Source organism: Oncorhynchus keta, chromosome 8 (assembly GCF_023373465.1).
Source record: "Oncorhynchus keta strain PuntledgeMale-10-30-2019 chromosome 8, Oket_V2, whole genome shotgun sequence".
NCBI lineage: Eukaryota > Metazoa > Chordata > Actinopteri > Salmoniformes > Salmonidae > Oncorhynchus > Oncorhynchus keta.
In genome coordinates, this window is record NC_068428.1 from 38,338,240 (window position 1) to 38,362,383 (window position 24,144).

At 46.3% G+C, this 24,144-nt stretch overlaps 1 protein-coding gene across 13 annotated transcripts in view; it reads right to left on the minus strand.

The window, feature by feature from the left end:
- LOC118378319 (neurexin-3b-like) overlaps positions 1-24,144 on the minus strand; it is a 778,567-nt gene that overhangs the window by 566,964 nt on the left and 187,459 nt on the right. For all 13 annotated transcript variants that reach the window (XR_008141146.1, XR_008141145.1, XM_052524146.1 and 10 more), the window contains 3 exons: positions 20,688-20,936; positions 20,213-20,402; positions 18,216-18,599 (listed from right to left, as the gene is read on the minus strand). Coding sequence is in view for 11 of the 13 variants with exons in the window: in XM_052524146.1 (XP_052380106.1) it covers positions 18,216-18,599; positions 20,213-20,402; positions 20,688-20,936 (823 nt within the window). In the remaining 2 variants the exon portion in view is untranslated. The remainder of the gene's footprint in view (positions 1-18,215; positions 18,600-20,212; positions 20,403-20,687; positions 20,937-24,144) is intronic.

The window sequence follows — 24,144 nt, forward strand, 5'->3', positions numbered from 1 at the left end:
GTGGCAACATTTCACAAATCTTGCTGTTGTGATGTCACAATGTGGTATTTCACCCAGTAGATATGGGAGTTTATCAAAATTGGACTTGTTTTCAAATTCTTTGCGGGTCTGTGTAATCTGAGGTAAATATGTGTCTCTAATATGGCCATATATTTGGAAGCTGAGTCTGTACATATTCAAAGGTTTCCTTACAATTCCGATCAGTCACTTTGGTCAGGTATTCCGCCACTGTGTACTCTCAGTTTAGGGCCAAATAGCATTCGTTTGCTGTTTTTTTGTCAAATCTTTCCAATGTGTCAAGTAATTGTCTTTTTGTTTTCTCATGATTTGGTTGGGTCTAATTGTGTTTCTGTCCTGGGGTTCTGTGGGGTCTGTTTGTATTTGTGAACAGAGCCCCAGGACCAGCATACTTAGGGGACTATTCTCTAGGTGTCACGTCGTGACCTTAGTTCCTTTTTATGTCTCTATTTTTAGTTTGGTCAGGGCGTGATTTGGGGTGGGCATTCTATGTTTTGTTCTGTCTGTTAGATTTCTATGTGTTTGGCCTGGTATGGTTCCCAATCAGAGGCAGCTGTCATTTGTTGTCTCTGATTGAGAACCATACTTAGGCAGCCTGTTTTCCCAGTATGAGTTGTGGGTAGTTGTTGTCTCTGATTGAGAACCATACTTAGGCAGCCTGTTTTCCCACTATGAGTTGTGGGTAGTTGTTGTCTCTGATTGAGAACCATACTTAGGCAGCCTGTTTTCCCCCTGTTAGTTGTGGGTAGTTGTTGTCTCTGATTGAGAACCATACTTAGGCAGCCTGTTTTCCCCCTGTTAGTTGTGGGTAGTTGTTGTCTCTGATTGAGAACCATACTTAGGCAGCCTGTTTTCCCACTATGGGTTGTGGGTGGTTGTTTTCCGTGTCAGTGTTTGCACCATACGGGACTGTTTCTGTTTTCATTTATTCTCTTGTTCTTTTGTATTTACTGTTCAGTCAATTAAAGGAAATATGAACACATACCACGCTGCCTCTTGGTCCTCTTCTCCTTCTCCCGATGACAATCGTTACACCAGGTTCATTTCTCTGTAGGTGATGGCTTTGTTATGGAAGGTTTGGGAATCGCATCCTTTTTTAGGTAGTTGTCAAATTTAACAGCTCTTTACTGGATTTATTTTAGCAGGTATCGGCTGGATGCATTATTTGGTATTTTACGGTGTACATGGAGGATATTTTTTGTGTTTGTCCCATTTTGTGAATTCTTGGTTGGTGAGCGAACCTCAGACCTCACAACCCTAAAGGATAATGGGTTCCATAACTGATTCAAGCATTTTTAGCCAATTTTATGTTCCTTTTGATGGTATGGAAGGCCCTTCTTGCCTTGTCTCTCAAATTGTTCACAGATTTGTAGAAGTTACCTGTGGCGCTGATGTTTAGGCCGATGTGTGTGTTTAGTTTTTGTGTGCTTTCAGGCAACGGTGTCTAGATGGAACTTGTATTCGTGGTCCTGACAATTGGACCTTTTTTGGAAAACCATTATTTTTGTCTTACTGAGATTTACTGTCAGGGCTCAGGTCTGACAGAATCTGTTCAGAAGATCTAGCTGCTGGAGTAGACCCTCCTTGATTGGAGACAGAATCACCAGCAAACATTAGATATTTGACTTCAGATTCTAGTAGGGTGAGGCCAGGTGCTGCAGACTGTTCTAGTGCCCTCTCTAATTTGTTGATATATACAGTATATGTTGAAGAGGGTGGGAAATAAGCTGCATCCCTGTCTCCCCCTGTTGTATGGTCATTTGGAGAGAAAAAAAGCCAATTTGACATTTGCTCAGTACATTGTTTTTGCTAAGGAAATGTATGTCACGCCTTGGTCTAAGTATTTTGTGTTTTCTTTAATTATTTGTTCAGGCCAGGGTGTGACATGGGTTTACTGTGTTGTCGTATTGTTTTTTTTGTAGGCATTGGGATTGTGGCTGATTAGGGGTGTGTCTAGTATAGGCTTGGCTGCCTGAGGCGGTTCTCAATCAGAGTCAGGTGATTCTCGTTGTCTCTGATTGGGAACCATATTTAGGTAGCCTGGGTTTCACTGTGTATTTTGTGGGTGATTGTTCCTGTCTCTGTGTGGTGTTCACCAGATAGGCTGTAATAGGTTTTCGCGTTTGGTTTGTTGTTTTTGTATATTATAGTTATTTCATGTATCGTCGATTCTTCATTAAAGAACATGAGTAACCACCACGCTGCATTTTGGTCCGCTTCCCCTTCAACTGACGAACGCCGTTACAATGTACCAATCTGCTGTTAATGATAATGCAACAGAGAAGTCTCTCTCTCTCTCTCTCTCTCTCTCTCTCTCTCTCTCTCTCTTATCAGCATTTGTGGGTTTGATTACAGCCTCAAAATGTCCAGAAACAAATAACTTTCCTCTGAAACTCATCAGTCTATTCTTGTTCTGAGAAATGAAGACTATTCCATGTGAGAAATTGCCAAGAAACGGAAGATCTCGTACAATGCTGTGTACTACTCCTTTCACAGAACAATGCGAACTGGCTCTAACCAGAATAGAAAGAGGAGTGGGAGGCCCCGGTGCACAACTGAGCAAGAGGACAAGTACATTAGAGTGTCTAGTTTGAGAAACAGATGCCTCACAAGTCCTCAACTGGCAGCTTCATTAAATAGTACCCACAAAACACGAGTCTCAACGTCAACAGTGAAGAGGCAACTCCGGGCTGCAGGCGTTCTAGGCAGGCTTGCTAAGAAAAAGTAATTTCTCAGACTGGCCAATAAAAATAAAAGATTAAGATGGGGAAAAAAACCTGACATTGGACAGAGGAACTCTGCCTAGAAGGCCAGCATCCCAAATGCTGATGCTCCAGATACTCAACTCGTCTAAAGAATGCCAGTTTTATTGCTTCTTTAATCAGGACAACAGTTTTCAGCTGGATTAGCTAACACAACGTGCCATTGGAAGAAAGGAGTGATGGTTGCTGTTAATGGACCTCTGTACGCTTTTGTAGATATTCCATAAAAAATGATTGGCCGTTTCCAGATACAATAGTAATTTACAACATTAACAATGTCTACACAGTATTTCTGATCACTTTGATGCTATTTTAATGGACAAAAAAATATGATTTCCTTAAAACAAGGACATTTCTAATGTAAAGTACACAACATGACCAGAAGTATGTGGACACCTGCTCGTATAACATATGATTCCAAAATCATAGGAATTAATATGGAATTGGTCCCCCATTTGCTGCTATAACAGCCTCTTCTCTTCTGGGAAGGCTTTCCACTAGATGTTGGAACATTGCTGCGGGGACTTGTTCCATTCAGCCAGAAGAGCGTTAGTGAGGTCGGGAACTGAAGTTGGGTGATTAGGTCTGGCTCGCAGTCAGAGTTCCAATTCATCCCAAAGGTGTTCGATGGGGAGGAGGTCAGGGCTCTTTGCAGGCCAGGCAAGTTCTTCCACACTGATCTCGATAAATCATTTCTGTATAGACCTCGCTTTTAAGATTTCCCTGGGTCTAGCCCGAACCACAAAAAACAGCCCCAGACACTATGGGGCAGGTCGGGTTCTTCTGGCATCCGCCAAACCCAGATTTGAATGGCGCATGTCCAATGGCGATGAGCTTTACACCACTCCAACCAACGCTTGGCATTGTGCATATTGACCTTAGTCTGCGGCTGCCGGGAAACCCATTTCATGAAGCTCCAGATGAACCGTTTTTGAACTGAAGTTGCTTTCAGAGGCAGTTTGGAACTCCTTAGTGAGTGTTGAAACTGAGGACAGACGATTTTTATGCGCTACGAGCTTCAACACTGGCCGGTCTCGTTCTGTGAACTTACATGGCCTTCTACTACGCAGCTGAGCCGTTGTTGCTCCTAGGCTTTTCCACTTTATAATAACAGTACTTACAGTTGACCGGGGCAGCTCTAGCAGGACACAGGGGCAGCTCTAGCAGGACACAGGGGCAGCTATAGCAGGACACAGGGGCAGCTCTAGCAGGACACAGGGGCAGCTATAGCAGGATACAGGGGCAGCTCTAGCAGGACACAGGGGCAGCTCTAGCAGGACACGGGCAGCTATAACAGGACACAGGGGCAGCTCTAGCAGGACACAGGGGCAGCTCTAGCAGGGCAGAAGGGCATTTGATGAACTGGCTTGTTGGAAAGGTGATATCCTATGACAGTGTCTTGTTGAAAGTCACTGAGATCGATTTTATATACCTGTCAGCAACAGGTGTGGTTGAAATAGCCAAATGCACTCATTTCATAGGGTGTCCACATACTTCTGTGTATATATTGTATCTCCAACTGATTCTCCACTGGGCTGGGACTAATGCCGAATGCCTGATCTGGGCCTTGTTAGAGAGACTATGGAAAAATCCAACACATCTCAGTGTAGAGAGAGAGAGAGAGACGGAGACACACGTAGAGAGAGAGATGGACTCACAGAGAGGACAGACAGGAGGAGCCAGAAAGAGGAGAGAAATAAAGAGGCAGGGGGGAAAGTGAAAATGAGAGAGGCAGAAAGAGGAGAGTCTCAGTGGGATCTGGCAGCCTCCTCCTCTGAAACACTCACTTCATTAAAGGGCTATTTACCTGATTAATGAGGCTAATATAACACCAGCACTGCTCAGTAGGTAGTAAAGCTCCTGTTTGTCAGCAACACAATACCAAGCCATAAACTCCAGCCCCCTTCTCCTTCTCCTCTCAAACCAGCCTCCCTCTCTCCCTCTGCCTCCCCCTTCTCCTTCTCCTCTCAAACCAGCCTCCCTCTCTCCCTCTGCCTCCCCCTTCTCCTTCTCTTCTCAAACCAGCCTCCCTCTCTCCCTCTGCCTCCCCCTTCTTCTTCTCTTCTCAAACCAGCCTCCCTCTCTCCCTCTGCCTCCTTCTCCTTCTCAAACCAGCCTCCCTCTCTCCCTCTGCCTCCCCCTTCTCCTTCTCTTCTCAAACCAGCCTCCCTCTCTCCCTCTGCCTCCCCCTTCTTCTTCTCTTCTCAAACCAGCCTCCCTCTCTCCCTCTGCCTCCCCCTTCTCCTTCTTCTCAAACCAGCCTCCCTCTCTCCCTCTGCCTCCCCCTTCTCCTTCTCCTCTCAAACCAGCCTCCCTCTCTCCCTCTGCCTCCCCCTTCTCCTTCTCCTCTCAAACCAGCCTCCCTCTCTCCCTCTGCCTGCCCCCTTCTCCTTCTCTTCTCAAACCAGCCTCCCTCTCTCCCTCTGCCTACCCCCTTCTCCTTCTCCTCTCAAACCAGCCTCACTCTCTCCCTCTGCCTCCCCTTCTCCTTCTCTTCTCAAACCGGCCTCCCTCTCTCCCTCTGCCTCCCCCTTCTCCTTCTCCTCTCAAACCAGCCTCCCTCTCTCCCTCTGCCTCCCCCTTCTCCTTCTCCTCTCAAACCAGCCTCCCTCTCTCCCTCTGCCTCCCCCTTCTCCTTCTCCTCTCAAACCAGCCTCCCTCTCTCCCTCTGCCTCCCCTTCTCCTTCTCTTCTCAAACCAGCCACCCTCTCTCCCTCTGCCTCCCCCTTCTTCTTCTCTTCTCAAACCAGCCTCCCTTCTCCCTCTGCCTCCCCCTCTCTTCTCCTTCTCAAACCAGCCTCCCTCTCTCCCTCTGCCTCCCCCTTCTCCTTCTCCTCTCAAACCAGCCTCCCTCTCTCCCTCTGCCTCCCCCTTCTCCTTCTCCTCTCAAACCAGCCTCCCTCTCTCCCTCTGCCTCCCCCTTCTCCTTCTCTTCTCAAACCAGCCTCCCTCTCTCCCTCTGCCTCCCCCTTCTCCTTCTCCTCTCAAACCAGCCTCACTCTCTCCCTCTGCCTCCCCCTTCTCCTTCTCCTCTCAAACCAGCCTCCCTCTCTCCCTCTGCCTCCCCCTTCTTCTTCTCTCAAACCAGCCTCCCTCTCTCCCTCTGCCTCCCCCTTCTTCTTCTCTCAAACCAGCCTCCCTCTCTCCCTCTGCCTCCCCCTTCTTCTTCTCTCAAACCAGCCTCCCTCTCTCCCTCTGCCTCCCCCTTCTCCTTCTCTTCTCAAACCAGCCTCACTCTCTCCCTCTGCCTCCCCCTTCTCCTTCTCTCAAACCAGCCTCCCTCTCTCCCTCTGCCTCCCCCTTCTCCTTCTCTTCTCAAACCAGCCTCCCTCTCTCCCTCTGCCTCCCCCTTCTCCTTCTCCTCTCAAACCAGCCTCCCTCTCTCCCTCTGCCTCCCCCTTCTCCTTCTCCTCTCAAACCAGCCTCCCTCTCTCCCTCTGCCTCCCCTTCTTCTTCTCTTCTCAAACCAGCCTCCCTCTCTCCCTCTGCCTCCCCCTTCTCCTTCTCCTCTCAAACCAGCCTCCCTCTCTCCCTCTGCCTCCCCCTTCTTCTTCTCTTCTCAAACCAGCCTCCCTCTCTCCCTCTGCCTCCCCCTTCTCCTTCTCCTCTCAAACCAGCCTCCCTCTCTCCCTCTGCCTCCCCCTTCTTCTTCTCTCAAACCAGCCTCCCTCTCTCCCTCTGCCTCCCCCTTCTCCTTCTCCTCTCAAACCAGCCTCACTCTCCCTCTGCCTCCCCCTTCTCCTTCTCCTCTCAAACCAGCCTCCCTCTCTCCCTCTGCCTCCCCCTTCTCCTTCTCCTCTCAAACCAGCCTCCCTCTCTCCCTCTGCCTCCCCCTTCTCCTTCTCCTCTCAAACCAGCCTCCCTCTCTCCCTCTGCCTCCCCCTTCTTCTTCTCTTCTCAAACCAGCCTCCCTCTCTCCCTCTGCCTCTCCTTCCCCTTCTCTTCTCAAATGACCGATATAAAACAGATACAACACCCAGAACTAAATGCACCTCGTCATCTCTCCTCTCCTACCATCTCCTACCCAATGTCAGCAGTTTTACTGGCGCCCTACCAATTGTGCTATTATGTGTTTTTTTCGCGTTATTTGTAACTTATTTTGTACATAATGTTTCTGCAACCGAATATTATGGCAAAAAATAGCTTCTGGATATCAGGACAGCGATCCCTCACATCGGATTAGACAAAGAGCTTCTGGATATCAGGACAGCGATCCCTCACATCGGATTAGACAAAGAGCTTCTGGATATCAGGACAGCGATCCCTCACATCGGATTAGACAAAGAGCTTCTGGATATCAGGACAGCGATCCCTCACATCGGATTAGACAAAGAGCTTCTGGATATCAGGACAGCGATCCCTCACATCGGATTAGACTAAGAGCTTCTGGATATCAGGACAGCGATCCCTCACATCGGATTAGACTAAGATTTTTTTCTTCAACAAGCAAGACGCACAGGACATTCTCGAAACAAACGACAGGGCCAACTTCCCCCGTTTTAGTAAGATGAAGAAATGCAGGTACAGGGGACACAGAACGGGATGCCTTGTTACTTTTATTACCTCACTACTGTTTTTCAATGTTATTACCTCGCTACTGTTTTTCAATGTCTTCTAACTGTTGTTTTTATTTCATTACTTACTCATTGTAAGTGACAAATAAACGTTGATTTGATTTGAAAAATCTGACGGGGCACAAAGTACGTGAAAATGGCTGGTCCTGAGGGGTTCGTCCCCCTGTACTTATAAAACACCTGAAACAGCCAATTAGAGCCATAATCAGCATGCTTACTTCTATGTAAAAATAACAATAATCTAGTTCACTGCTTATTTAAGCAGACCCCTTGAGCTGTCTGTGTCCTCCTGACTGATGGTTCTCTTTTTAAACAAACTTAATATGCTTCTCTGCATCTCTGATCAAATCTGGGTAATAGATTGAAAGGAATGTGAGTCTTATTCAGTATACAGGTATATATTCAGTATATATGTCTCAGTCACCCAATTGAAAATGACTGGGAAAGACGAGGACAGCATTGTCAACCATCACTTTGAACAAAATGGTGGAAGATCGGTGTCGCATCCCTCCAATAGACTTCCAGAAACTGCATTGACGCTGTTCTGGTTCGTGGCCAAACAAACACCCTATTACGACACCTTATGTTTCCTTTAATTAGGACATTTCCTGTAGTTAGACAATCTAGCTACTCTAACTTGATCGGTAGCCTAGAATGGCTTCTTGGTAGCTAGTTATGAGATTGGGAACCAATCTGGACCAGCGAAAACCAACGTCATAAAACTGCTCCGTGGCTCGTAGTATTACAGAGAAACAATATATATTTTTTTTTAATTGAACAAGACAAATCTAAGGGGGCACATCCTCTCTCCTCTCCTCTCCTCCCCCTCTCCATCCTCTCTCCTCTCCTCCTCCTCTCCATCCTCTCTCCTCTCCTCCCCCTCTCCATCCTTTCTCCTCTCCTCCCCCTCTCCATCCCCCTCTCCATCCCTTCTCCTCTCCTCCCCTCTCCATCCTCTCTCCTCTCCTCCTCCTCTCCATCCTCTCTCTCCTCTCCTCCCCCTCTCCATCCTCTCTCCTCTCCTCCCCCTCTCCATCCTCTCTCCTCTCCTCCCCCTCTCCATCCTCTCTCCTCTCCTCCCCCTCTCCATCCTCTCTCATCTCCTCCCCCTCTCCATCCCTTCTCCTCTCCTCTCCCTCTCCATCCTCTCTCCTCTCCTCCCCCTCTCATCCTCTCTCCTCTCCTCCCCCTCTCCATCCCTTCTCCTCTCCTCCCCCTCTCCATCCTCTCTCCTCTCCTCCCCCTCTCCATCCTCTCTCCTCTCCTCCCCCTCTCCATCCTCTCTCCTCTCCTCCCCCTCTCCATCCTTTCTCCTCTCCTCCCCCTCTCCATCCTCTCTCCTCTCCTCCCCCTCTCCATCCCTTCTCCTCTCCTCCCCCTCTCCATCCTCTCTCCTCTCCTCCCCCTCTCCATCCTCTCTCCTCTCCTCTCCTCCCCCTCTCCATCCTCTCTCCTCTCCTCCCCCTCTCCATCCCTCTCCTCTCCTCTCCTCCCCTCTCCATCCTCTCTCCTCTCCTCCCCCTCTCCATCCTCTCTCCTCTCCTCCCCCTCTCCATCCTCTCTCCTCTCCTCCCCCTCTCCATCCCTTCTCCTCTCCTCCCCCTCTCCATCCTCTCTCCTCTCCTCCCCTCTCCATCCTCTCTCCTCTCCTCCCCTCTCCATCCTCTCTCCTCTCCTCCCCCTCTCCATCCCTTCTCCTCTCCTCCCCCTCTCCATCCTCTCTCCTCTCCTCCCCCTCTCCATCCTCTCTCCTCTCCTCCCCTCTCCATCCTCTCTCCTCTCCTCCCCCTCTCCATCCTCTCTCCTCTCCTCCCCCTCTCCATCCTCTCTCCTCTCCTCCCCCTCTCCATCCCTTCTCCTCTCCTCTCCCTCTCCATCCTCTCTCCTCTCCTCCCCCTCTCCATCCTCTCTCCTCTCCTCCCCCTCTCCATCCCTTCTCCTCTCCTCCCCCTCTCCATCCTCTCTCCTCTCCTCCCCCTCTCCATCCTCTCTCCTCTCCTCCCCCTCTCCATCCTCTCTCCTCTCCTCCCCCTCTCCATCCTCTCTCCTCTCCTCCACCTCTCCATCCTCTCTCCTCTCCTCCCCCTCCCATCCTCTCTCCTCTCCTCTCCTCTCCTCTCCTCTCCTCTCCTCTCCTCTCTCCTCTCTCCTCTCCTCTCCTCTCCTCTCCTCTCCTCTCCTCTCCTCTCCTCTCCTCCCCTCCTCTCCTTGTCTCTTTTCAAAGTTATAAAACAAACCCAGTCCTATCAATGCTAGAAGACCATACGTTTTAAAACCTCCTGCTTATGCCTTAGTACAAACACAAAACACACGTGGGGTATTGTAACAGCAAAATCACACAACAACATTTCGATCATGACAGTAACCCTAGTTACAGAATGAGCTTTAATAAAGACTATGTAGACAATATTCTACCTGTCTAGAGAGGAAGAAAAACCCCTGAAAATAACAACCCTATATTCACAGCCTGTCCTCTGCAGTCTAACAAGTCCTTACCTCTGTCTAGTGGCAGCACAGACCCAGAGCAGCCCCATTAAAATGCAGACATGGAGGGTTGGCGGGTCACTGCCCCAGGTCACAGCCCTGTCGAGAGGAGACCTGTCTGGGCCAGGGCCTGGGGAGCACGCACCTGTCTGGATGGAGCTGCAGCTCTGACACACACACACACACACACACACACACACACACACACACACACACACACACACACACACACACACACACACACACACACACACACCTTGGCAGCAGAGATACACACACTGGCTGACACACACACACAAACACACACAGTGGGCAGACATATACACACAAACACACTAACCCGCACATACACACAATGGCTGACAGCAACCAGGCACACACAGACACACACACACACACACACACACACACACACACACACCCACAGGCATGCATATGTTCGCGCAGGAGACACACACATTCACACACACAACACACACACACACACACACAAATACACACAATATCACACACACACACACACACCAGATTGGTCTCTGTGATAGTACCACACGTCTGATCAGATGCCCTCCCATCTCCTGTAGACACACGTCAAACAGACAGGAGTAAAACGTGTTCAAGCGTGGCACAGGTGCAGGACAAAACACACAGCAGTTAAGAGTAGGTGAACGCCAGGCTCATTCTTTGCCGTTTCTAAGTTCTTTGATCTTTTCAAATAGTAAAAATATGGCTTCAGGTTAAATATTCTTCACTGAGGGGCTTATTTTGAGCAGTACTGAATACAAGGCTTTACAGTGTATATAAGCCAGAGGGGTGTAGTCCGCTCTTTATTATGTGACCTGTTCTTGGGCTTTTAGTACCATAGAGAATCTGGGTACTTATGGAGAATCTGGGTACTCATAGAGAAGAAACAAGATGCCAACTGCCACACATCTGTGAGACACAATGATCTCTCCATCAAAGTATCTACAGTCCAAAAGACTACCCGGAATATCCCACTGTCTCTCTAACTGAAACTACCAACGTCATCCACTTGTTATAATACATTTGATTGAAGCAATAGCCGTGTGTGGTCAACTACTCCACCTGCTTTCAGACAAGTGTGGGGTTTTGATAAATAAATAAATGTCAGATTTGTCTTTTCACTGAATCTCTGTTTGGATATTGGTTAAGCTACAACTAGGCTGTGGAAATGTTAGCTACATTGAGTTGAGTGCTGCTCATGATCATCTTGTCTTGTTGACTCTTTCATTAGCACTGATCAGAACAATGTGCCTAATTGGTTTATCCATGTATTTTCAAGTTCACAACTGTGCACACTCCTCAAACAATAGCATGGTATTCTTTCACTGTAATAGCTACTGTAAATTGGACAGTGCAGTTAGATGAACAATAATTTAAGCTTTCTGCCCATATCAGATATGTCTATGTCCTGGGAAATATTATTGTTACTCAGAACGTCATGCTAATCACATTAGCCTACGTTAGCTCAACCAGTCCCGCAGGGGGAGGCACCGATCCCATAGAGGTTAACAAGTGGATTATTTGTGCTCTTCTCTCGCAGTCGCTTACCAGCCTAGACCTACTCCTGACCAAAAGCATGTCTAGACCTACTCCTGACCAAAAGCATGCCTAGACCTACTCCTGACCAAAAGCATGTCTAGACCTACTCCTGACCAAAAGCATGTCTAGACCTACTCCTGACCAAAAGCATGTCTAGACCTACTCCTGACCAAAAGCATGTCTAGACCTACTCCTGACCAAAAGCCTGTCTAGACCTACTCCTGACCAAAAGCATGTCTAGACCTACTCCTGACCAAAAGCATGCCTAGACCTACTCCTGACCAAAAGCATGTCTAGACCTACTCCTGACCAAAAGCATGTCTAGACCTACTCCTGACCAAAAGCCTGTCTAGACCTACTCCTGACCAAAAGCATGTCTAGACCTACTCCTGACCAAAAGCATGTCTAGACCTACTCCTGACCAAAAGCATGTCTTAATCAATGTGATTTTGTTTCATTGAATCTCCATCTGTATATTTGGTTAATACTCTGGAAGGGCTAATAAGTGGAGATGGTATAGCTCATCTATTTGTTTGCTCGTCCATCACTGATCAGAAGTATTTAGCAATAATGTAGCCTGCATCAACTGTAGGCCTATTATTTTGCTGGATCGCATAAAGGTAACTCCAAAAGCCCACAGAGGATGTGAAATATGAACACGAGACTGAAATGCTTTTCAAAATATAGATTGTCATTATTTTCTATTGGTTTCATGATGAATCGAGGCCTACTCCTCTCAATCTCCCTAACAAGGCGGATTGAAAGTAGGAAAGAGATGAAATGTGGATGCCAAAAAATGATGCGATTGTCTCAAGTTGTTTTAAAATGTAACTTTTGTAAATGACAGCGGTTCCCAACATTGCCATGATGCAAGTTTGCAAATATCATTTGTATTTTATTCTGTTATATTTCATTATATTCTTAGCCTACTATAAAATATATGTGTGTTGACTGTGATCAGGGTAGCCTAAGTGTGTCTTGTCTGTTTAATGAACAAAATAACGAGTGATTTCCTGCGCAGCCATGTAGCCTATAGGCTGCACACACCAGTAACATCATTCAACTCAAAATATGCAATTGTAGACATTTGAAAAGACTCTCTCAGTCGCATTATATTTCTTAGGACCTGCCTAAAATGAATGAATAATGGATTTCTTTGTGATAGTGTATAATCGACTATAATAGACGTGCACCCACGTCGGCCCACGACTACTACCACGCCTTGCCGGCGTGTGCACTGGAGATAGAAAAGGGTTTATCCCGGCAAGAATGTGGTAAAAATGAGACCGTATGAATTGGGCTTTAACCAATCAGAGTCTAAGCCCTGTCTAAGTCGGGGGATGGGTTGTTCTGAAGTGCCTCCCTTGTATCTGCTGAGAGATATCAGAAAGGGAAACAATTGTTATTTTTTTGGGACATGAAAATTAAACCCTTATTTTTCACATTAAACAATCTAAGCACTGTCTCTGTTTTCTGTGACACTGATACTAAAGTGCAGATAGTAATCTCTTCTGTCAAAAGGTCGCTGTCCTCTCCGACAGTATATGCCCAGCAAGCCAGCAAAGTATGTCATCAAGATATGGGTGGCCTGTGATGCACAATCCAGGTACGCTTGGATTCAAGTCTACACATGGAAGCCGACCAGTGGAGGCCCGGGGAAGAACCAGGGGATACGACCAGTGGAGGCCCGGGGAAGAACCAGGGGATACGACCAGTGGAGGCCCGGGGAAGAACCAGGGGATACGACCAGTGGAGGCCCGGGGAAGAACCAGGGGATACGACCAGTGGAGGCCCGGGGAAGAACCAGGGGATACGACCAGTGGAGGTCCGGGGAAGAACCAGGGGATACGACCAGTGGAGGCCCGGGGAAGAACCAGGGGGACCAGTGGAGGCCCGGGAAGAACAGGGGATACGACCAGTGGAGGCCCGGGAAGAACCAGGGGATACGACCAGTGGAGGCCCGGGGAAGAACCAGGGGATACGACCAGTGGAGGCCCGGGGAAGAACCAGGGGATACGACCAGTGGAGGCCCGGGGAAGAACCAGGGGATACGACCAGTGGAGGCCCGGGGAAGAACCAGGGGATACGACCAGTGGAGGCCCGGGAAGAACCAGGGGATACGACCAGTGGAGGCCCGGGGCAGAACCAGGGGATACGACCAGTGGAGGCCCGGGGAAGAACCAGGGGATACGACCAGTGGAGGCCCGGGGAAGAACCAGGGGATACGACCAGTGGAGGCCCGGGGAAGAACCAGGGGATACGACCAGTGGAGGCCCGGGGAAGAACCAGGGGATACGACCAGTGGAGGCCCGGGGAAGAACCAGGGGATACGACCAGTGGAGGCCCGGGGAAGAACCAGGGGATACGACCAGTGGAGGCCCGGGGAAGAACCAGGGGATACGACCAGTGGAGGCCCGGGGAAGAACCAGGGGATACGACCAGTGGAGGCCCGGGGAAGAACCAGGGGATACGACCAGTGGAGGCCCGGGGAAGAACCAGGGGATACGGGTTGTACTTGATGTGACAGATGGACTGACGGGGCACAATGTCACGTGTGACAATTTCTTCACCTTTTTTGAACTCAGCCAGCAGCTCCTGAAGAGGAAGATCACCATGGTTGACACAGGTAGAAAGAACAAGCCTGAGCTTCCCCCTACACTCCTCACAACAAAGGGGGAGAGAGGCCTTCTCATCAACGTTTACCTTCACCCCCACCACCACCACTCTAGTTTCTTACCTCCTAAAGAGGAACAAGAATGTGGTCCTCCTGAGTACACTGCACCAAACGGCTGAGATCAGTGATTGTGAGGACAGGAAGACAGCCATCATCCTGGACTACAACCACAACAAAGGAGGTGTGGACAATCTGGACAAGGGGATTGGAACTTACAGCTGTAGGAGGATGACTGACCGCTGGGCCCTGGTCATCTTCCATAACTTCGTTGATGTGTCCAAATGCAACGCCTTCGTGAACAAGATCAACCCTACCTGGATGCCTGATAAGCGGAACAAGATCAACCCTACCTGGATGCCTGATAAGCGGAACAAGAGGAGACTGTTCCAGGAGCAGCTGGGAAAGGCACTTGTAACCCCACACATTCAAAGAAGGGAGCACCTTCCCCACCCAGCAGCCTTTGCAGCTCATGTGAAAGCTGTTCAGGAGGCTGAATCATGTCCTGATCCACCTGAGGCTGCAGCTGGGGCAGGCAAGAGGAGGAGATCCCAATTCTAGCCCCCAAAGAAGGACTGTAAAACAAATACTATGTGCTGCACATGTGAGAAATACATCTGCAAAGTCCATGCACACACCTGCATACTGTCCTACATGTGGTAATTAGAGTTGATTGATTCATGTTCTTCACATTTTTGTTGTATATCTATTATCTCATTTAATTTATTTATTGTTGTTGTTTATACACCTTGTGGTTGGGGGCAATGGTTAAAATATGGGAGAAGACTAATATGTTGTGGTTGGATTCCTCATTTTACAGTTGATAAGAATATATCACCATGTAGCCAAAGAGGTTTAAGACTGTTATCGTTTCCCTTCAATAACATGCAGTCGAAACTACTTTCTACACAATTCTGCTACTTTCTCAGGTCATAAAAGTGCTCTCTCTTCATAAGAAAAATGTGTGTTTACACTTATGCAGTACCTTTAAGAGTAATACCATTTATAATAATAATTATAAATCTTAGTAAAGAAAACAATTATGACAGGTGTGTTGTAATAAAGATGAGTGGTGTCCACTGATTAAAAGCAGTCTTTCTGCATTGTGACGAGGGAAAACCTAGATATTCATAATGTTTGTGATGAATGACAGGTTGTCAATTAAGTTGCTTTATTTTAGAAGTTTTGTGAAGGTGGGTCATGTCTTACTAGGACAAGGGGAGTATACCGACTGGTAAGACTACACAAAAAGATCTTACCAAGGATCATCTAGATTTTTCATTTTGAATTTTAAGACCCCTTGAAGTATAAAAACAATCTATACAACATTTTGCTAAAAATATGTTTTGGGCCTTACTGATATTAGCTCATAGAAAACGCATTGATTAACAGATAGTCAAAATTGTTTTATCAAAACAAAGTTTGTTCTGAAGTGTCTGTCCTACATCTGAGAGATATAAGAAAGATCAGGAAACATGTGTTTGTTGTTTTGACATGTTATTTAACCCCATATTTTTGGCATGAAAGTCTCTGTATACTTCTATTATTGTCTTCAAATTTTACCTGGGACATTCAGACGAGGATTGTGAGGCTTGTGGGTGTTCTAGAGCAAAACAATGGACATGTACGTGTTCCTAAGAGTCTCAACTTTGTACAGAGGGGTCATATTAGTGTTTAGGGAACAGAAACCAACCTTAGGGGGATAAAAAATATTGCCAGATGTGTTTTACAGGCAACCTACCATAGTCGGTCTGTATGAGGGTATATGTGTGTGTGTTGTAACACAGTGATGACGCAAGCATCAGGTCCACTAACGTTAAATCCCTCCTCCCTCCCACAGGCCCGACACATCAGAACACCGTCTCTCTACAGGGGTCAGAAGAACCCACTGCCCGGTCAGCTACCATTGTGATTGAGGACAGGATGGGGAGGGAGGAAGGAACAAGGGATGGTGGGAGGAGGAGAGTAAGGGGGAAGATTTTGTGTGATATGTCTTTCTGACTGGTGTGTGTGTGTGTGTGTGTGTGTGTGTGTGTGTGTGTGTGTGTGTGTGTGTGTGTGTGTGTGTGTGTGTGTGTGTGTGTGTGTGTGTGTGTGTGTGTGTGTGTGTGTGTGTGTGTGTGTGTGTGTGCGTGCGTGCGTGTGTTCTGTGGCTGTGCGCTATGTGAAGTGCTTTCCCAACAGCCCCCCCCCATACGCCTCGGAGTGGTACAAAAATAGCTGTCTCTCCAGGACTGAGGCAAGGTTAACGCGATCGGACAGCCTGCCCGCCTATTGCCTCTCCTCTCTGCTTCTCTCTCTCTCTCAATTCAATTCAATAAATGGGCTTTATTGGCAGGGGAAACATATGTGTACATTGCCAAAGCAAGTGAAGCAAATAACAAACAAAAGTGAAATAAACAATCAAAATTAACAGTAAACATTACACTCACAGAAGATCCAAAAGAATAAAGACATTTCAAATATTATTATGTCTATATACGATGTTGTAAAGATGTGCAAATAGTTCAAGGAAAAAGAGGAAAATAAATGAACTCTCTCTATCTCTCTCTATCTCTGCCTCTCTCGCAGAGAAATAGTGAAATAGAGATAGACAGAAGTCACTTGTTCATAAGACAGACATCATTTAGTCTGCCACAGAATAAACCTGCTTTTTATATTAAAGTTGCACTATACACAATTTGCAACGGCATTTCCTGGTTGCTAAAACTAATAGCTTGCCTACTGTCAGTGTATGTGACAAAATAAGCTAATATAGAGTAGAGAACCATTGTACAGTACTATCTAAAATGCTGCAAAATGTATTTTACACAACCAAAAATATTGTTGTTTCAGCTGTTTGAAGCTGGTGTACAAAACCAAAAGTAAAAGACACAAAACCAATATTTAAGAACGGGAAGCAAAGAAATAGAACACACAGAACAGATCTACAACTTCTTAGACTTGCTTTCAAGTAGAATGAAGGATTTATCTCAAATTTCAGCCTGTAACTCCTCCCAGTCTCTCTCTCTAAACCTGCTGTAACTCCTCCCAGTCTCTCTATACCTGCTATAACTCCTCCCAGTCTCTCTCTCTATACCTGCTGTAACTCCTCCCAGTCTCTCTCTCTCAACCTGCTGTAACTCCTCCCAGTCTCTCTCTCTAAACCTGCTGTAACTCCTCCCAGTCTCTCTATACCTGCTGTAACTCCTCCCAGTCTCTCTCTATACCTGCTGTAACTCCTCCCAGTCTCTCTCTCTATACCTGCTGTAACTCCTCCCAGTCTCTCTATACCTGCTGTAACTCCTCCCAGTCTCTCTCTATACCTGCTGTAACTCCTCCCAGTCTCTCTCTCTATACCTGCTGTAACTCCTCCCAGTCTCTCTCTATACCTGCTGTAACAACCAGCACAAAAATATAAATATTCCTAAGTCCAGTAGCATTTATTTTCACGAGAACTTTGTTCTTATAAAAGTGCCTAAACCCATCTCTTAAACCTATCTGGTCAAATCGGAAAAGGAACACAAACCAAGGGAACACTAGCACCCTACACAGACAGACAGACAGACAGACAGACAGACACATACAGACAGACAGACATATACAGACTGGCACATACACGCACACATAAACATACCATCAACAGCTCAGAGTGGCCCTATCTCTTCATAAAAACTTGATGCAGTTGAGCTCTTAAAGCCAGACATGGGGAGACCATTTTCACCCCAGCCAGCCAGCCTTGGCACCAGCGTGTGTGTGTGTGTGTGTGTGTGTGTGTGTGTGTGTGTGTGTGTGTGTGTGTGTGTGTGTGTGTGTGTGTGTGTGTGTGTGTGTGTGTGTGTGTGTGTGTGTGTGTGTGTGTGTGTGTGTGTGTGTGTGTGTGTGTGTGTGTGCATTTATGTGTGTGTGCGCCAAGCTCCTGTTCAATTCCCCCCAGGAGAAAACAGCACCCTGCACAAAAGCCACTTTGCCGAAAAAGTAAAATCCTATTAAATATTTCAGCAAAGCCTCCATAAATACAAGCTGTCCAAAGTCACACTTTTCCTCTCTCCTCCCTTCCCCTATCTCTGCTCCTCTCCACTATTCACATTTACCCAGCATCTAAGGTGAATGAAATATGGGTACAAAAACAATTACTTTTCAAAATATAGCCAGTAGACTCACCTCTCTCACACGTGGTGGCCCAGAACCCAGTCCCGGTGCAGTCGCAGATGAAGCGGTTCCACCCTTCCTTACAGACTCCGTTGTTCTTACAGGGATTACTGTCACACTGTTTCCCTGTCACTTTACTACAGGTGGGCCTGATGCCTGTGGTGTTCTGAGACTCGGAGATGGCCCGTATGTTTTTGGAGCGTCCGTCGATGAAGAGGTCCCTGATGCAGCCCACATAGCCGTAGTTCAACATGGCCGTCCACAGTTCGGTAGGTAACACCAGGCCTACCCGGTTGTCAGGGAGACCACCCAGGTAGAGGTCTCCCTCCAGGTCTAAGATCTCATTCTCTCCGCTGGCTGTGAAGGGGGTCCTCCGACTGTCGACTGAGATGATGCCTGGAAAGAGGAGAGATGAAAATAAGTGGGTTAATTAAAGGGGCGGGGAATATGGCCAATATACCACGGCTAAGGGCTGTTCTTATGCGTGACGCAACAAGTAGTGCCTGGATACAGCCCTTAGCCATGTTATACTGGCCATATACCACAAACCCCGAGGTGCCTTACTGCTGCTATAAACTGGTTACCAATGTAATTAAAAATACATGTTTTGTCATACCCGTGGTATACAGTCTGATATACCACGTGTAATGGCGTTGTCCTGGGGGTAGGTTTATGACAGTCATAAACACCTCTTTCCCCCTTTTTCCTCTCTCTACCCTACTGAGGTTAAATTTGCAAAACCCTTGGTTAACATAGAGATTCTGGGAACAACAGTAGGTGGGGGGAAATGAACTATATTCTGGTAATCCGACCAATTGAACATATGCGGTGGTACACAATGAATATGATGTCAGTTCGGTTGTCATCTGAGACATTCTCATCAATGATAAGATGACATAAAGTGGAAAGTCTACACATCAGAGTTATCGGATTCACATGGAATTGTTGTTCAATTTAAATGTTTTATTATGAAATTATTCATGATGGGATGAAATGTGATTTTATCTTCTAAAATGTGAGATTTGGGTTTTCATAAGATAGGTCTTTGCTTAATCAGTGGCCCACCCCAATTGAAGGAACATCTCAAGACATCAGTCAGGAAGTTAAAGCTTTGTCGCAAATGGGTCTTCCAAATGGACAATGACCCCGAGCATACTTCCAAAGCTGTGGCAAAATGGCTTAAGGACAACAAAGTCAAGGTATTGGAGTGGCCATCATAAAGCCCTTACCTCAAACCTATAGAACATTTGTGGGCAGAATTGAAAAAGCATGTGCGAGCAAGGAGGCCTACAAACCTGACTCAGTTACATCAGCTCTGTCAGGGGGAATGGGCCAAAAATCACTCAACTTATTGTGGGAAGCTTGTGGAAGTCTACCCAAAACATTTGACCCAAGTTAAACCATTTAAAAGCAATGCTACCAAATACTAATTGAGGGTATGTAAACTTCTGACCCACTGGGAATGTGATGAAAGAAATAAAATCTCAAATAAATAATTCACTCTACTATTATTCTGACATTTCACATTCTTAAAATAAAGTGGTGATCCTAACTGACCTAAGACAGGGAATTTTTACCAGGATTAAATGTCAGGAATTGTGAAAAATGTATTTGGCTAAGGTTTACGTAAACTTCCAACTTCAACTGTATGTTTCCCATACCAATAGAGCCACTTGAATTTTATTTAATTGAGATTGAGATTGAGAGAGAGAGAACAGAGTGAGAGAGAGACAGGGAGAGAGAGAGCAAAGACTGTGAGAGGGATAAAGAGAGATCAAGGCAACAACATCCAAACCTCTTTACTCTACTATAATTTTCCTCTCTATACCTCTGTGTTCTGTTCTGTTTGTCCAACCTTTACCAGGTCAGAGGACACACAGAATAAGCAAACTGTGGAGGAAATAGCAAATCAGCAAATTGAATCGAAAAAGGTTTTGCTTCATCATCCTCATGATTAATGTCTTACCACTTCTTCCTCCTCCCCACCACTCCTCTACCTCCCTCCTCACCTGATCGTCCGTCCCTCTGAATGTCCACGTGGTGCCAGGCTCCGTCATTGACCTTGCTCTGTGTGGCTTTGACCTTGATGGTTCCCGAGCCCATGTCCAGCAGCAGGTACAGCCCTCCATCGAGCAGCTCCACAGCAAAGAAGTCCACCTTGTTGTTTTTCTTCCCTGCCGCATCGCGACGGTCCTGGGCCTGGAAATAAAGAACCCTCTTTAGGTGCTGACAGATAATACACTGTACAAATCAATGACCAACGTTTCAGCTAAATGGCTTTTATCAGGGGGAATATCTCACCCACAGCAGACTTAAACTTCAGTGCATTCGTCCAAGGCAGGTTAATCAAGCACATAACGCAACCATTGCAAGTGAAACGTTCAAAATAGCTGCAACATGCAGAACTGGTACTAGTATCATAAAAAATGGGAGTTTGAGTGACAGAAAGACAAGTACAACAGGTAAGCTGTGTTGTTTGTATACTTTGCCATGGGTGAATAGGATGAGTCCGTTGGGTTCGGAGGTCCTGAAATCGAAGGAGATGGAACCGACCCTCTTGGTATTCCACTTGGGCAGGCTGAGGTAGGAATCAGGGCTCTCAAAGTTGATTGGGTCCAGGGTGGGTACGTTTTCACACTTAAACACCACTTCACCCTGGAGCTTCATCTTGGGGTCTACGATGCGAGCCAGACGGGAGAGCTCCAGACGGATGTCATTATTCTTATAGACCACCTGGAGGAGAGAGAGAGAGAGAGAGAGAGAGAGATAGAGAGAGAGAGAATGATGAAGAGAGAGAGAGAGAGAGAGAGAGAGAGAGAGAGAGAGAGAGAGAGAGAGAGAGAGAGAGAGAGAGAGAGAGAGAGAGAGAGAAAGAATGATAAAGAGAGAGAGAGAGATAGAGAGAGAGAGAATGATAAAGAGAGAGAATGATAAAGAGAGAGAGAGAATGATAAAAGAGAGAGAGATAGAGAGAGATAGAGAGAGAGAATGATAAAGAGAGAGAGAGAGAGAGATAGAGAGAGAGAGAGAGAGAGAGAGAGAGAGAGAGAGAGAGAGAGAGAGAGAATGATAAAGAGAGAGAATGATAAAGAGAGAGAATGATAAGAGAGAGAGAGAGAGAGAGAGAGAGAGAGAGAGAGAGAGAGAGAGAGAGAGAGATAGAGAGAGAGAATGATAAAGAGAGAGATAGAGAGAGAGAGAGAATGATAAAGAGAGAGAATGATAAAGAGAGAGAGAGAGAGAGAGAATGATAAAGAGAGAGAGATAGAGAGATAGAGAGAGAGAATGATAAAGAAGAGAGAGAGAGAGAGAGATAGAGAGAGAGAGAGAGAGAGAGAGAGAATGATAAAGAGAGAGAATGATAAAGAGAGAGAATGATAAAGAGAGAGAGAGAGAGAGAGAGAGAGAGAGAGAGAGAGAGAGAGAGAGAGAGAGAGAGAGAGAGAGAGAGGCGGCTAGAAGTTAATCAGGCAAATGAGAGCCTAGGAGATGAAAGAGAGGAGAGAACAAAAGCAACACCATGCCGACACCTTGAAGAGAGGAGTGAGAGGAACGGTCATTGTTCCACACGATAATGTTTAAATACGTTTGGAGACTATAGTTTATTTTCTAATTCAGTATCTGGAAAATCATATTGGTTTTTCTATAATATGTCGATCATGTTTGGAAGGCTTGAGAAAAACATATAAATCCAATATCCCTTGTTGTTTCCTATTTGAACTGTAATCTGTCCATCTGCAGGAAGATCACATGCTGTATGATTCAACACCTGCCTAAAGCACAGGAGGCTGGTGGAACTTTAATTGGGGAGGACGGGCTAGTGCTAGTGGCTGGAGCGGAATTAATGGAATGGTATCAAATACATCAAACACATGGTTTCCATGTTTCCATTCCATTTGCTCTTTTCCGGCCATTATTGTGAGCCGTTCTCCCTTGAGCAGCCTCCACTGGACTACACTGGGGTAGTAAGATCTATGGATTACTAGGACCGTCAAGGAGAGTACTGGTGCTATGAGAAAAACTGCATTTATAATGGAATCTTATTCTATACTTACTGCATGAATTTGATTCCCTACATACTGATCGACTTTTATTCCCTACATAGTTCACGCCTTTTACTCCCTACAAAGTGTACAAATTTGATTCCCTACGTAGTGCACAACTTTTATTCCCTACGAAGTGCACAACTTTTATTCCCAACATACTGTCACGACTTCCGCCGAAGTCGGTTCCTCTCCTTGTTCGAGCGACGTTCGGCGGTCGACGTCACGGATCTTCTACCCATCGCCGATCCACCTTTCATTTTCCATTTGTTTTGTCTTGTCTTGTTTTCCCACACACCTGGTTTACATTTCCCTAATTACATTTCATGTTTGTTCACCCCATGTCTGTGTGTGAAATTGTTTGTTGTAAATGCTTGTGCACATTTTGTACCCATATTTTGTGTGTTTGATAATTAAACTACTCAGGTTATTACACAGTTCTGCTCTCCTGCATCTGACTTTCCTGGCACCAGTTACGCACCCCTTACACATACTGCATGACTTCTATTCCCTATATAGTGCAAAACTTGTATTCCCTACATAGTGCACAACTTTTATTCACAACATAGTGCACGACTTGTATTCCCTACATAGTGCACAACTTTTATTCACAACATAGTGTACGACTTGTATTCCCTACATAGTGCACAACTTTTATTCACAACATAGTGCACAACCTTAATTCCCTACAATACAAGTGACAGATGAGAGAGTAACCACAGAGAGACAGAGAGAGATGAGAGAGTAACCACAGAGAGACACAGAGATAGAGAGAGAGAATAACTACAAAGAGACAGAGAGAGAGATAATAACTACAGAGATACACAGAGAGAGAGATAATAACTACAGAGTCACAGAGAGAGAGAGAGATAATAACTACAGAGAGACACAAAGAGAGAGATAATAACTACAGAGAGACACAGAGAGAGAGAGATAATAACTACAGAGAGACACAAAGAGAGAGACAGAATAACTACAGAGAGACACAGAGAGAGAGAGATAACTACAGAGAGACAGAGAGAGAGAGATAATAACTACAGAGAGACACAGAGAGAGAGAGATAATAACTACAGAGAGACACAGAGATAATAACTACAGAGAGACAGAGATAATAACTACAGAGAGACACAGAGAGAGAGAAATAACTACAGAGAGACAGAGAGAGAGAGATAACTACAGAGAGACAGAGAGAGAGAGAGAGAGAGATAACTACAAAGAGACAGAGAGAGAGAGAGATAATAACTACATAGATACACAGAGAGAGAGAGATAATAACTACAGAGAGACACAGAGAGAGAGAGATAATAACTACAGAGAGACACAGAGAGAGAGAGATAATAACTACATAGATACACAGAGAGAGAGATAATAACTACAGAGAGACACAGAGAGAGAGAGATAATAACTACAGAGAGACAGAGAGAGAGAGAGATAATAACTACAGAGAGACACAGAGAGAGAGAGATAATAACTACAGAGAGAGAGATAATTCTACCACTCTAAATTCCAAGCATCTGCCTCTAACCCTAGGAAGCTCTTTGCCACCTTCTCCTCCCTCCTGAATCCTCCCCCCCCCTCCTCCCTCTCTGCAGATGACTTCGTCAACCATTTTGAAAAGAAGGTCGACGACATCCGATCCTCGTTTGCTAAGTCAAACGACACTGCTGGTTCTGCTCACACTGCCCTACCCTGTGCTCTGACCTCTTTCTCCCCTCTCTCTCTCCAGATGAAATCTCGCGTCTTGTCCTATCCCCTCCTCTCTTCTCCAGACCATTTCCGGAGACCTTCTCCCTTACCTCACCTCGCTCATCAACTCATCCCTGACCGCTGGCTACGTCCATGCCGTCTTCAAGAGAGCGAGAGTTGCACCCCTTCTGAAAAAACCTACACTCGATCCC